General features: G+C 39.4%; 1 protein-coding gene across 3 annotated transcripts; it reads right to left on the bottom strand.

Annotated features, from left to right (window-relative positions):
- Positions 1 to 942: 942 nt before the first annotated feature.
- Positions 943 to 12645, bottom strand: LOC138978654 (protein AAR2 homolog). 3 transcript variants are annotated; one of them, XM_070351428.1, is made up of 5 exons: positions 12490 to 12645; positions 11805 to 12019; positions 5171 to 5271; positions 4292 to 4388; positions 943 to 2286 (listed from the first exon to the last, which is right to left on the bottom strand). In XM_070351428.1, the coding sequence occupies exons 2-5, from the start codon at positions 11969 to 11971 to the stop codon at positions 1515 to 1517; spliced, it is 1137 nt and encodes a 378-aa protein (XP_070207529.1). In that variant the 5' UTR covers positions 11972 to 12019; positions 12490 to 12645; the 3' UTR covers positions 943 to 1514. The 3 variants fall into 3 exon arrangements, with proteins under 3 accessions (XP_070207529.1, XP_070207530.1, XP_070207531.1); XM_070351429.1 differs by having other exon boundaries at positions 12480 to 12626; XM_070351430.1 differs by having other exon boundaries at positions 12558 to 12610.
- Between the last annotated feature and the right edge of the window lie 1087 nt (positions 12646 to 13732).

Here is a 13732-nt window from a genome sequence, read left to right as displayed (position 1 = left end):
ACTGAGACCCCTTCTGCCACATTGTTGTTGAAAAACAACATGGTATAAATAAACCCGGCAAGAACTCTTAGCTCTCTCTTCCAAAGTGAATTATCTGACGTCAAAAGACAAGCAAACTTCAAGAAGACGTCATATATATGTATGCATGCAAATAACGGCGTCACGTACAAATTCTGTCACTTCTGCTGCATGTCTCCTAAGGAACTGACTCAGAAGCTCAGTGACTTTGTCTTTTTCAGCAACAAAATATTACTTGTTATTACATGTACTTGTAAGGTCGCCATAAGGCTGTGCATGTAAATGTATCATAGGTCATCAGTAAAAATTTTGTTGTTAAAGTCACGTAAAGCAAAATCAATACATTTAGTCAATCTGTGGGCTTAACAGAATAAAAATGAATGCACTGCACTTTTTTCACAAAGACTAGTAAATTATCGGAGGCCGAAACCCTGCGGCCAAGACAGCGCGGACACATTGTATTTGAAATTGTCTTTGCGTAAAACGTTTTTCTCGATTAATTTTCTACTGCTGATGTGACTTATGCTAGTATTATAATATTGTGCTTGTGTTTAATCTTAAAATAATAAGGCATTGTTGCAGATGGACGATATCCCTTTAAATGAATACACTGATGTACATGTAACACACTTAGATGGCTTGATAATATATTTAAATTATTTGTATACAAATGAAACACAGAAACACAACACGATCATTCTTCAGGTGCCTAACAACCTTCAATTTTATCTATACAGTTCTTAGAATTCAAAACAGTGTGACAAAATAAAGCTACAAATCATGACTCCAACAAAAGTTATTTCCCTTCCCTCATAAGCAGTGGTGCCAAACAGCAGCTATGATTCAACTCACAGAGACTCACTTGTAGCACAACACATGCATCCTCACAGCCTCACAGATACATACACACACACAAACGTATAATTTCTGATTGCAAGGAAACTGTTTTATTGAACTTGAAGCAAAACCACTAACTGTGGATGCTGATGAAGTTATGTTTATTCACATAACAATTTTTGAAAGTGTAACCTACAGTATCAACCAAAAACAGTAATAATCAGAAGCACAGAATTTCAAGAACCAAAATATGTCTATGCAACTGCAAGTGTCAGAATCAATTCACACGGTCGCTAGAATACTAAATGGACGTAGAACAGTAACAGACTAATTTTGTCAAAGCTGTTTAAAACAGAATAAAGTGCCCTGGCAGAGGTTGGAGGTTCAGAACAGTTCTCTTTCACACAGTAGAAAAATATGTCCGCTTTGATAACTGTTCAGTTCACTTCACTAAAAACTTGAAACAAAATCAGTCAGCAATTTCTACCACCACTAAATGGACGTAGAACAGTTACAGGCTAATTTTGTCAAAGCTGCTTAAAACGGAACTAAGTGCCCTGGCAGAGGTTGGAGGATTAGAACAGTTCTCTTTCACACAGTAGAAAAAATTGTCCACATGGATAATTGTTCTGTTCACTTCACTAAAACTTGAAACAAAATCAGTCAGCACTTTCTACCACCACTGGGGCGTATTCGTCAGGTTCAGAGGTGAAGTCCCACTTGAACTTTTCCGTCAGGTGCTGTCTGAACTTTAACCCCCTTGACCTCAAAGTTGCGTCTACATCCTGGGATTCCAGATTACTGAACAGCTCATGCAGCGTTGTGGTCAGGAAGTTATTCTGACTCACAATGTCCACGAAAAAGTCTTCTGGAATCTCACGAATCTGGAAATGCAGCATACCGATGAAGTCTGTGAACAGTTTAGGATAGGTGTGCAATGCTTCATCGCTTGTGCAAAGAAGATGCACAAGCTGCTTCCAGTGCTCAAACGAATCATAGGTCTGTCCAACCAGAAAACAGATGAATGCAAACTGGATCTCCCCAAGAATGCCAGATGGGTTTGCTTTGTAGCGCTTTTGTAAGGTCTCCAACTGGAAAGAGGAATCTATACTGTACTTCGTGATTTCTGAGGGATTGGCCCCTGCAGGATATTTCTGTGTGGGAATTTCCGAGTAACGAATTCTTGTCCCTTGCGCAGCTTTCAAGCTTGGGAGTTTGTCTTCCGCAGAACTGTGGCGAGTTTTGTTCTCCGACTGCTGGTCACCACCGTCACCTTCCATGGCCTCAATTTCGGCGTTGCGCTTTCGTGACTGGGATGTGCTCGCCTCTGAGATGAACTGTGCCACTGCGCAGATGATACCACATTCCGGTTGCAGGTCCACGAGGATCTGTGGTGTGATGTGATTGGTGAGAGAAACCCACTTCTTGAAGCTGAAAAATAAAAATAATGTTGAGTCCAAGGCCGAGTCTTCACTACAGGCTGCTAAAAAACATGCAGAAGTGAAAATATATCACATGTCTTGTATTTTAATTTTCTTTTCATTTTCATTACTTTATTGTCAAACAGCTGGGAAATTCGGGTCGCTTCCTCCCAGTGGAAAGCTAGCAGCAACAGAGTCGCGCTACCTAGGTATGTGCGTGCGTAACTGTAATCAGCCATCTGCACTTTTGACAGAATGACCGAGGTCTTTTACATGCCACAGTGGTGACACAGGGGTGGAACTTGGATACCGTCTCTGAGTCTGCATATAAAGTTGACCCGTGTCTGTTCCAGCCCGGATTTGAAAATGTGACCCGCAGATCACAAGTCCAGTGCTCTACCAACTGAGCTACCAAGCCCCTTAAAGTTTGAAATGCGGTATGCACAAACTCTTTTGCAACTGTTTTTCTGTGTGGACTTAGCGAGGTTGTGAGCATCCAGATGTTATTCTCCGGAGGTTTGGGGAATTTTCTGCTTGGTGCACTAATTCCTCATCTTGTGTTAGCTTTTCTGAGAGGGTTGTTCAAGTTGTTACACTTATTGTCAGATGTCAGAGTGAGTGTGCGTTACTGTTAGTTTCTCACTTTTGTTTGCTTATCGCACAAGTGATCAGCATCGACAGGCTAAAAAAAGCGTCACGGAGCAATAGTTTCGTGGAATTTGTTCTGCCTCATTGTCAGAAAAATTTTGAGAATAATTAAGGCCCTGCTGTACGTTTCTTTATATAAGGCCAAAAAAAAAGAAGGTCTGTGTACGGTAACATAGGCCCAAAAAATAGGGTCGGTAGGTCGGGATTTTTTTTTTTTATTTTTTTTTTTCCAAAAAACCATATTTTTACGTTATTTTGCAAAAAACACCAAAAGTTTTTTTTTTTTTTTTTTCCCCCAAATGCCAAAGAAAAGTCTAGGGTCGCACGAAAAAAATAGGGTCGGTCGGGTTACCGTAAACAGACCTATTTTTTTTTGTGGCCTAAACAAATTGTGCCAATGTGCCTATTTTTTCCCTTCTCGGTTTTATGAGCCTTTCCACCTCTCCTGGTGTGAAATTATGAGGTCACATCATGTCTTTTTCATCCTCAGACGAGACAGTGTCTTGTAGTACTTTCAGTACTTTCGCTAGCGGTACTCACATCATGTCTTTTTCATCCTCAGACGAGACAGTGTCTTGTAGTACTTTCAGTACTTTCGCTAGCGGTACTCACATCATGTCTTTTTCATCCTCAGACGAGACAGTGTCTTGGTAGTACTTTCAGTACTTTCGCTAGCGGTACTCACATCATGCCTTTTTCATCCTCAGACGAGACAGTGTCTTGTAGTACTTTCAGTACTTTCGCTAGCGGTACTCACATCATGTCTTTTTCATCCTCAGACGAGACAGTGTCTTGTAGTACTTTCAGTACTTTCGCTAGCGGTACTCACATCATGTCTTTTTCATCCTCAGACGAGACAGTGTCTTGTAGTACTTTCAGTACTTTCGCTAGCGGTACTCACATCATGTCTTTTTCATCCTCAGACGAGACAGTGTCTTGTAGTACTTTCAGTACTTTCGCTAGCGGTACTCACATCATGTCTTTTTCATCCTCAGACGAGACAGTGTCTTGTAGTACTTTCGGTACTTTCGCTAGCGGTACTCCCGTTCATGCCAGACCAATAGATACATAATACAACAGACCATAATTGCCGCGTCCTGCCTCTGCTTCTTTAGTCCCTTTCAGGAACACTAGGTTATTAATGAGTCAGCACAAAAGCGGTATGCGAAGTTGAGAAAGAGGCACATTCATTTTGTGTATGCCATATGCGTTTCAATAAAACAAACATGTGAAACTGAACTTTCAACTACACGTAAATCGTACGTCAACATGATCACTGCACAACCTATGGCAATGGCAGCCTTCAGTTTTTTTTGTCTCTAGTAAAATGGCAAGACTTTCTTCTCATTATCACACAGAACTCTCACCTTTCATAGGGGTAGGGTGCAAGAAACCTGTCCATGTTTTTCTTGCTCTCCTCAAACCTTGCCAGCTCCTCCGGTCTTACCGCATCCATCTTGATGTCTTTGTGAACAAAAAGAATATTGAGGCAACATATTAAAACTGTTTGCTAATAGAACCAAAAGAAAATGAAAACAAGCAGACACATACATCGTTACACGTTCATATCGTGACTGCATATTATGCAAAAGATGAAAGTCGCTTGTTCATTTCAATGATGAGGATGAAAATATCTTTTTCATTTCAATGATGAGGATGAAAGTCGCTTGTTCATTTCAATTAATGATATTCTCTCAGGTGCCAGGAGAATGGTTCTGAACAACTCTAACTTACTGTAGTACACATGTCAGGCACAAAATAAAACTAGTCTGTTTTCGGTATCCCGACCGACCCTATTTTTTCGCGCGACCCTTGACTTTTTTTTGGCATTTGGGAAAAAAAATAAATTAAAAAAAAAAATTTAAAAAATTTAAAGTTTGTTTTTTGGCAAAATAACTTAAACATATGGTTTTTTGGAAGAAAACAAAAATCCCGACCTACTGACCCTATTTTTTTGGCCTATGTTACCGTAAACAGACTATTTTTTTGTGTGCCTCATATGCATTTTAGAGCACTTACTTCCCTTTGTTGATCAGATACTTATTCTTTTATACAAAACTGCTTGGGCATTAAAATGCAGAGCTGTAAATGTACGTGTAACAACTAACATACTCTTAGAACCTTGATACTGACTATGTATTCTGATGCATTATGTATTTATGTCCAAGGAACAAAGTATACGAAGAAAACGAAAGGAATGAGATGTGTGTCTGCATACATTGAACATGTGCTCTGAGAACATTTACCTTCTATACTAGGGTCCCATTTCTTCACCAAAATCTCTCGTTTGCTGAAGTTGTGGAAAAACCCTGATCTTGGGGCGGCCTGTTTATCTCGATCTATGGCACTGAAAATAAAAAAGTCTAAACAATTCATAGCTGTGGTTTCTTATGCACTTATAACTTAATTTTCAAAACTAAAACTTTTCAAGAGTTTTATGAGTGTTAACTCATTGTCTCCCAGGTACGGATATATCCGTACCCACTCATATTGCTCTATCTAACCAGTACGGATATACCAGCTCAGACTGTTAGCTTTAGTCACTTCCTGTAACGTCCATCTTACGCCTGCATTCCAGCCTGTTCCTACACAGTTACTACACAGTTACTACAATTCTGAGTGACCTGCTGCAGCACAGCTGGTCTCGGCTAAAAAAAAACTTGGTCAACATCGGTGGGGTAGAAAGTGTTACTGTACATGAAAATATTGTTGAAACTATTTATTTCTAACCAAACATTGACCATTTTCTTCTTTGGTGTTCAACGGTAATTTTACCATCATTCAATATGGAGAAAAAAGTCCAGTCTCTCAATTGGTGTGTTTGTAGTGAATGAAATACAGACAACGCCGCTTAACTCGATCTCGTCGGGGCCCCCCCAAAGAGTTAGAGGTATGCAAAGTTCGTGTTATCCAACACGTCGGATAGCTCGATTTTTCAAAGGAAGACTTCGAGCTATCCGAAGTCCAGGTAAGTGAAGGATTTTTAGTGATATAAAGAAGGCTGGTGGCCGGGACCAATGGTTCACTTCAACGTATCCGAAAAATCAAGGTAAGCAGCGTAGTCTATCTACAGGACAGCTCTCAGCAGGCTCTTAGGGCTTTTTTGATGATGTGTGCAAATCTGCTTGCTATGGTGTATCTATCTATCTATATATACGACTTGTGTCTGTGTGTCTGTGTATCTGTGTATTTGTGTATTTGTGTATTCGCCATGCACGGCCAAAGTTCTCGATGGATCTGCTTCAAATTTGGTGGGCTTATTCAGAGAGACCCCGGACACAACCTCATCGATGAGATATTTCAACACGTGCTCTCAGCGCGCAGCGCTGAACCGATTTTGGTTCCACCTCAGCTATTTTGGTTCCACCTCAGCTACCCGGGCCCCCATACCGACACACCATAGCCGCTACACCACATCACAACGCCAAAGTTCTCGGTGGATCTTTTTCAAATTTGGACACCGTATTCAGCTACACCCCGGACACAATATCATCGATGAGATATTTCAACACGTGCTCTCAGCGCGCAGCGCTGAACTCATTTTGGTTTTTGTGTTCATTTCACCATTATAAGTAACTCTTCCTTATCTTCTCCAGTGTTTGGCGTTTATCTCCCTTCCTTCGTGTGGCTTTCCCGTTCAGTTGTAAGTTACTACTATTTTTAGAATGTCACTGCGCTGTCCACTGCGCTGTCCACAACGCTTCCCTTGCACCCGTAAGTTGTTCTTACTGTCAAAGTGAAAAGGTCGAATCAATTTATAGCCACGCGAAAAATACACTCTCACCTATCTCTATATATTTATAGATACAGATATGCATATATATATACGGCTTCTCTGTGTGTGTTTGTGTGTGTGTGTGGGCAAAAACCTGTGTATTGTAGAGTTCTGTTTGTGATGTGGTCTAGCGGCTTTTGTCTGTCTGTATGTTCTGGCATGTGAGAAGCCACAGCAGATAATATAGGGCTAAGAAATAAGCTCTAAAATTCTCAATCCCGTTTGACAGGACTTCGCCTTCAAAGGTGATTGTGGTGAACCGCAACGCTGTCTGTCTCTGTCTCGCGCCCTTCACCCCAAATTCCCGTTTCTGAGATACTATTTTTAGAATGTCACTGCGCTGTCCAGAACGCTTCCCTTGCACCCGTAAGTTGTTCTTACTGTCAAAGTGAAAAGGTCGAATCAATTTATAGCCACGCGAAAAATACACTCTCACCTATCTCTATATATTTATAGATATAGATATACATATATATATGGTCAAGGCTCAGGAGGTGGCTCGAGTGCAGAAATCACCAGTTGGCATTTTTGACTGCGATTCTAAGGTTGAAGATAAAGAATTAATGAAATCAAACTGTTGTCACTTGTTCTTATATAATCAAAGCTTCGTGTGATGGCATAAAATGAGTTAAACTTGCTTTCTGTCATTAAAAAACAAATTTTTTTAATGAAAAATCGACGATCGTGGTGGAAGAAAAACGTGACAGACATACCTGTGTGTCACTTCAGACGGCATTTTTCACCATAACAAGATCGAATCAAGAGTCAATTTATTGATTTCCGAATTCTTAAAACGTTATCAATTCCTATTGACGTTACGTGCGTGTCAAATATTTGTTCGTTTCTTGTTTATATAGAGCGTCATCAATCGTGCTCAAACACAACGCGTGGTGTCATGTTTGGGTGATAGCGATCGATGTTAACTTGAAAGAAATATCCGCATCCAACACACGTGATTAACCTCTAATCTGAAAGATTTTATGTTTTAGTTCTTGGATTAATCAGCAAGCGAACATTTTAAACTCTGATGCAGCAAGAAATTTACATTGATTTTGCGGAAGCGATATGGTGTCAACAAACCGTTGCGTTTGGACACGAAAAAGGAACAATGTATGTGTATTTTTCACTCCATATTTTGGAGATTAATCCGGCATGGAAGTGAAAACCACTCCAATTTAGAATATTGCGCCATTTGAAGACAAAGCGCGCGATGGACGCCGAAAGGTAAGGTTTTTATTTTGGCGTCATTTGTTGAGTTTGTGCAAATCCAGCGAAATTATGGATAGAATATGAAGTAATGACCACATTAGGCTTTCGAGTGCTGAGTTCTGTTTCTCTGATAAAACTAGAGATCCTGTCTGAATAATTGTGCTTTCATCAACACTTTCCTACATTTGTCAATTTTTGCTTTGTCATGTGCATTCATGCCGATCATGTGGTGTCACTGTTGCGTTTTTGGTTTGATAGAGCAAAGTACGTTTTCAACCATCAATGATGCATCCCTTCATGAAATCACTTCGTGAAGTACCCCTAAAAGTCATTTACTGCGATTTACAAGATACGTGGTTGATATTATGGGATGCAGGAGATCAAACGCAACTTTACACCAAGTCCGAGGCGTCAGCGTTATGTTTAAACTCGTTCAACTAAATGTCTTCTAACATACACTAATTTTTGTGGCAGATTGAATACTATGCATTAACATCATCATTGGGTCTGAACTTGTAGACCCTTATTGTGTCTGATCGCCGAGTGCTAGTTTTATGTCCAAACATAACTTGACGCTATGCACAGTCGATCTCTGCTGCCACGGCTGGTGTAATGTTAGGTTTGGGCACTCGGTTTTTTACTTATTTTATTTTTGGTAAAGAAAAACAGATGTAGAATTTAATATTGATATTATCTGTTTCAAATAACTTTCCCCCCCATAGAAACCACGTTTTTGTTGTAGTTAGTGTGATCCATGTCCAAACACAACATAACACATCGGTGTCAGCTTGAACTGTCACAGTGTTGTAGTGTAATATTGAGTTTAATAATTATAGTTTCTTAGTCTATTTTCATCTAGCTCTCCTTTTTATCTAGCATTTTGTACAGGTAAATGTAGACTATACATTTTTTTCCTTTTAATTGGTTTGAACATGGTCTTAAGTTATGTTTGGGCATTTTTTTCATGGTACAAAAACTTTTTCTAAGGTTGCCCCTCGCCTATTCAGTAAACTTAGCTCTGTAGCAGCCTTTTATGTGCACACAATGGCATCTGAATTGGATGGCTTACTTACACCCATAGTTCCAGAGGATGTAATTTTATCTTTTGTCACGGTGTCATGTTATGTTTCATGGCGTCATGTTATGCTCAAACAGCAAATTTTCTGTGCAAACATAAAAGATTAAGTTTACACATCAGATTATTTGGTGGCTAATAATTACCTACCATCGCTGCATGTAGATAGCTGTCCTCCTGTTCTTTCATTATGTTTGGTTTTGCCACTTTAGCCTGATTAAGACTGTGTCACGGCGTCATGTTATGTTTCATGGCGTCAAGTTATGTTTAAGTGTTTTAATTTCAGAATAACTTTTCTAAGGTTGTGACTTGGCTATGCAGTTAACTGTGCAATGTAGCTACCAACGCTATGCACACAATGGCTTCTGAATTTGATATTTTATTTGCATCTATAGCTCCAGATGATGTAAGTTTATCTTTTGTCACGGCGTCATGTTATGTTCAAGCATGGCTACTTTTTCTTTTTTCCCTCTCATTTAAAGACAAGGTAACACAACCACTTTTTTTTTTTTTTGCAAAGGAAATAATGCATGTAACAATGTTTTATTATTATTTAATGCCAAAATGATTGGTTTGGGCGTGTTCTTGGTTTAATTTTTGGCATTTTCGGGTATTACGCAGCATCCAGTGAAGGATGGCTCTATTATTGATTTAATTTGATGACTATAATTAGCATTTTCATTATGATATTTTGGAGACACACAAACATTATCTATGTTTTCTGTTTTGGACTTAGTATTGATAGTATTTTGTCTTTTAACTCCATGCTGCATTTTGACTTAGTGTTTTGGTGTCATGTTATGTTTAAGCAATTTCAAGCTCAGGTATTTGACCCAATTAGAGATTCTTACCTGCTTATCTTGTTTGTATTGATGGATGTGTGGTCTAGCAATAAAGAAACACCACCAACATTTCTTTGTGTTTGTTCTTGGATCATTAAATTGCCTGAATCTGAAATTGTGATGGCGTCATGTTATGTTTGAACATTGATATTATTTTTGTAAATACATCTAAACGATGGCTCAAGTGTGAAAAACATTTTTCGTAGAAGTTTAGCATGACCATATCTAGTAAATTGTCAGGAAATTGTCAGCTTGTAATAACATTGAAATTTGTTCTTGCATGTCACACTCATTGGAGTCACCTCCAGAGCCTTGACCATATATACGGCTTCTCTTTGTGTGTGTGTGTGTGGGCAAAAACCTGTGGATTGTAGAGTTCTGTTTGTGATGGGGTCTAGCGGCTTTTGTCTGTCTGTATGTTCTGGCATTTGAGAAGCCACAACAGATAATATAGGGCTAAGAAATAAGCTCTAAAATTCTCAATCCCGTTTGACAGGACTTCGCCTGCAAAGGTGATTGTGATGAACCGCCACGCTGTCTGTCTCTGTCTCGCGATTCACCCCGGCGAAGCCGGGTATTCCTCTAGTATATTTATATGTACGTAAATTTACGTGCGGCATGTGTGTGTGTGTGTGTTTGTGTGTGTGTTTGTATGTGCTTGTATGCTGACTTTATTAGCAGGCATCTGTCAAAAATTGTTACGATCAACGATCAAGTCAGTGTAATATCATGTATATACTTTTGATTTGATTACGTGAAATGCTGCTTTTGTATATTTTCTTTTGTTTTACCATTGTAAAAACCAATTCACTGGTTTATACAATTAAACAATCCATCCATCTCTCCCTCTGAGAACTATTTGTGACCCTCCACCACGGAATGAGTCGCATGTCACCTTTGCATGATTTTCATATTTTTTACATGTTCCTAAAGAGTTTTTTATGCTCAATCCAGTGGTGAAAACCGTTTTAAAAAAGAGTGAAAACTGTTTGAGTTATAAGCCTGTGACTAAGGTGACCCATAAGCCTAGCGCAGAACCACGCGAGGTGACGTGCGACTCATTTCGTGGTGGAGGGTCACATTTTCCATGTTTTGTTTGCGACATAATCTTATGACGTTTACATTTGTGCGTCACTTCTTGTTTGACGTCATATGGAGATAAAAAAAGTGGGAGATCAAGCTAACCGATGTGATGAAAATAAGGTGGGACCTGGGCATGAGATCGAGTTAAGCAGAAAATCGAGCTATCCAAAGTCGAGGTAAGTGAAAGAATTTTAGTGATAACAAGAAGGCTGCTGGCCAGGACCAATGGTTCACTTCGACGTATCCGGAAAATCGAGTTAAGCGAGTTCGAGTTAAGCGGCGTTGTCTGTATACGGGAGTTACAGCCCTTTAGTGACAATATGGATCCAACCTGAGGGCTATATAATCAAAATCACGGGCCCTGTGTTTGTAGCCACAGCTAAAATGTTATCCTATTTTAGTATTTATCATTGAAATCATTGATCGTACATCATCATCACTACCACTGACATCCTCATCATCATCTTTGTCATTATCATCATTCTCAATACATTAGGGAGGGAAATAGCTCAGTCTGTAGGGCGCTGGTTTTAAACCAGTTGTCGCTATCGGCGTGGGTTCGACCCCCATTTCGGCGAGGGATTTATTTCCCAGAGTCAACTTTGTGCAGACTGAGACTCTCCTCAGTGTCCGAACACCCCCGTGCATATATATATATATGCATATGACAAAGAACCCAAGTTCACAGCGAAAGTCTCAGGGCTTGGAAACACGAATACACGCATGCAAGAAAAATAAGGAAAACATGGGTAGAAGAACCGTATTGTATTGCTGCTCGCTTTCTCCAGTGAGAAAGCTCGCTTTCTCCAGTGAGAAAGCAACCCAAATGTGTATGAGGGTAACCTCACAGGACTATATAAATCTTATCCAACCTTATCAAATACTGTTCTCAGTACCTGTAGTACACAAAATGGACACCAGGGGGGATCATCTTCATGCCGCGGAATTCAGCGCCCACATTCCAAGAGTTGAAGTCGATGCCAAACTCTGACCCTTCAGGCATGTCCAGAAACACCAGAGAGGCGCCCTGTTCAAACAGCAGTTGAGCTGTTGCTTGGTCCATGATGATAAGGTGGCGTTTGTTGTCTGGCTGTCAGATCAAAGTTGAGACCTATAGGCTATAGGGATAAAAACAAGGATAAATTAATAATTATATATATATGTATTGATCATCATAATTGCAGAGTTTTGCAGGATCATATACAGAGACTGTTTACATGAAAATTCTTTCCCAACAAAATGCCAGAATAAAAGGCCTAAGGCTTGTCCTCTCTAAGTTTGAATAGACCTACACTAACACTGTAAAGTGTAACAGCTAGTAACAGGCCAGTCTACATCCTATGAAATGTGTGAATCAAATTTACCATAACTGCACACATAACATTAACCTGAAATCTGGACAACACCAAATGCAAGCAAAGTGCAGTGGTGTCAGAAAAATCGATATGCGTTAAAGTAATTAAATTACGTAATATATAGTCTTGCAGCCGACACACAGTCACACACACACAAACACACACCAAGTTCCCACATGCTGGTTTCTTTACATTGTTACAGATACCAAAATCTACCGTTACATACTACACTTTTGTTGAAATAGGTCTCGCTGGTTCCGGAAACAGAACTTAAACAACAAATTGTGTGATTACAAAGTGTTCTGTAAGATCAGTGTTGATTCTTTCATCACACAACGCACAGAACACGATAGGCAAGGGAAATTACTGACCGTAGACGTTCGGGTGACTTCCCTTCAACTGTTTTTACATTTAGTCAAGTTTTGACTAAATGTTTTAACATAGAGGCGGAATCGAGACGAGGGACGTGGTGTATGTGTGTGTGTGTGCGTCAGTGTGTGTGTGTAGAGCGATTCACACCAAACTACTGGACCGATCTTTATGAAATTTTACATGAGAGTTCCTGGTATGATATCCCTAGACGTGTTTTTCATTTTTTCGATAAATGTCTTTGATGACGTCATATCCGGCTTTTTGTAAAAGTTGAGACGGCACTGTCACACCCTCATTTTTCAATCAAATTGATTGAAATTTTGGCCAAGCAATCTTCGACCAAGGCCGGACTTTGGTATTGCATTTCAGCTTGGAGGCTTAAAAATTAATTAATGACTTTGATCATTAAAAATCTGAAAATTGTAATTAAAATTATTTTTTATAAAAAATTTACGTTCATCTTATTCTTCATCATTTTCTGATTCCAAAAACATATAAATATGTTATATTCGGATTGAAAACAAGCTCTGAAAATTAAAAATATAAAAATTATGATTAAAATAAAATTTCCGAAATCGATTTAAAAACAATTTCATCTTATTCCTTGTCGGTTACTGATTCCATAAACAAAAAAGGTATGATATGTTTGGATTAAAAACAAGCTCAGAAAGTTAAAACGAAGAGACCGTACAGAAAAGCGTGCTATGCAGCACAGCGCAACCGCTACCGCGCTAAACAGGCTCGTCAATTTCACTGCATTCTACGGACTACGGTCATTGTGAAAAAAATGCAGTGCGTTCAGTTTCATTCTGTGAGTTCCACAGCTTGACTAAATGTAGTAATTTCGTAGGACTTTGTTCTCTCTTTATTATAACAGTAAGGCCAGTTTCCAAAATTTCTTTACTGGGACAATTCGACGACGAGAAGCGTTTCGTTGAGGGCAGGAAGCGTTCGAACCTTCTAGGGGGGTCCGGGGGCATGACACCCCCGGAAAATGTTGGTTAAAAACAAGGAAAATGGAGTAATCTGGTTCAACTGATCTGAGCCAAGAAACTTCCCCTAATACACCTTCCAAAAAGTAAATTTAAGAAGACAAA

Source organism: Littorina saxatilis, linkage group LG10 (genome assembly GCF_037325665.1).
Source record: "Littorina saxatilis isolate snail1 linkage group LG10, US_GU_Lsax_2.0, whole genome shotgun sequence".
Classification (NCBI taxonomy): Eukaryota; Metazoa; Mollusca; class Gastropoda; order Littorinimorpha; family Littorinidae; genus Littorina; species Littorina saxatilis.
Note: the sequence above shows the minus strand (reverse complement) of the source record. Positions and strands in the feature narration are given on the sequence as shown.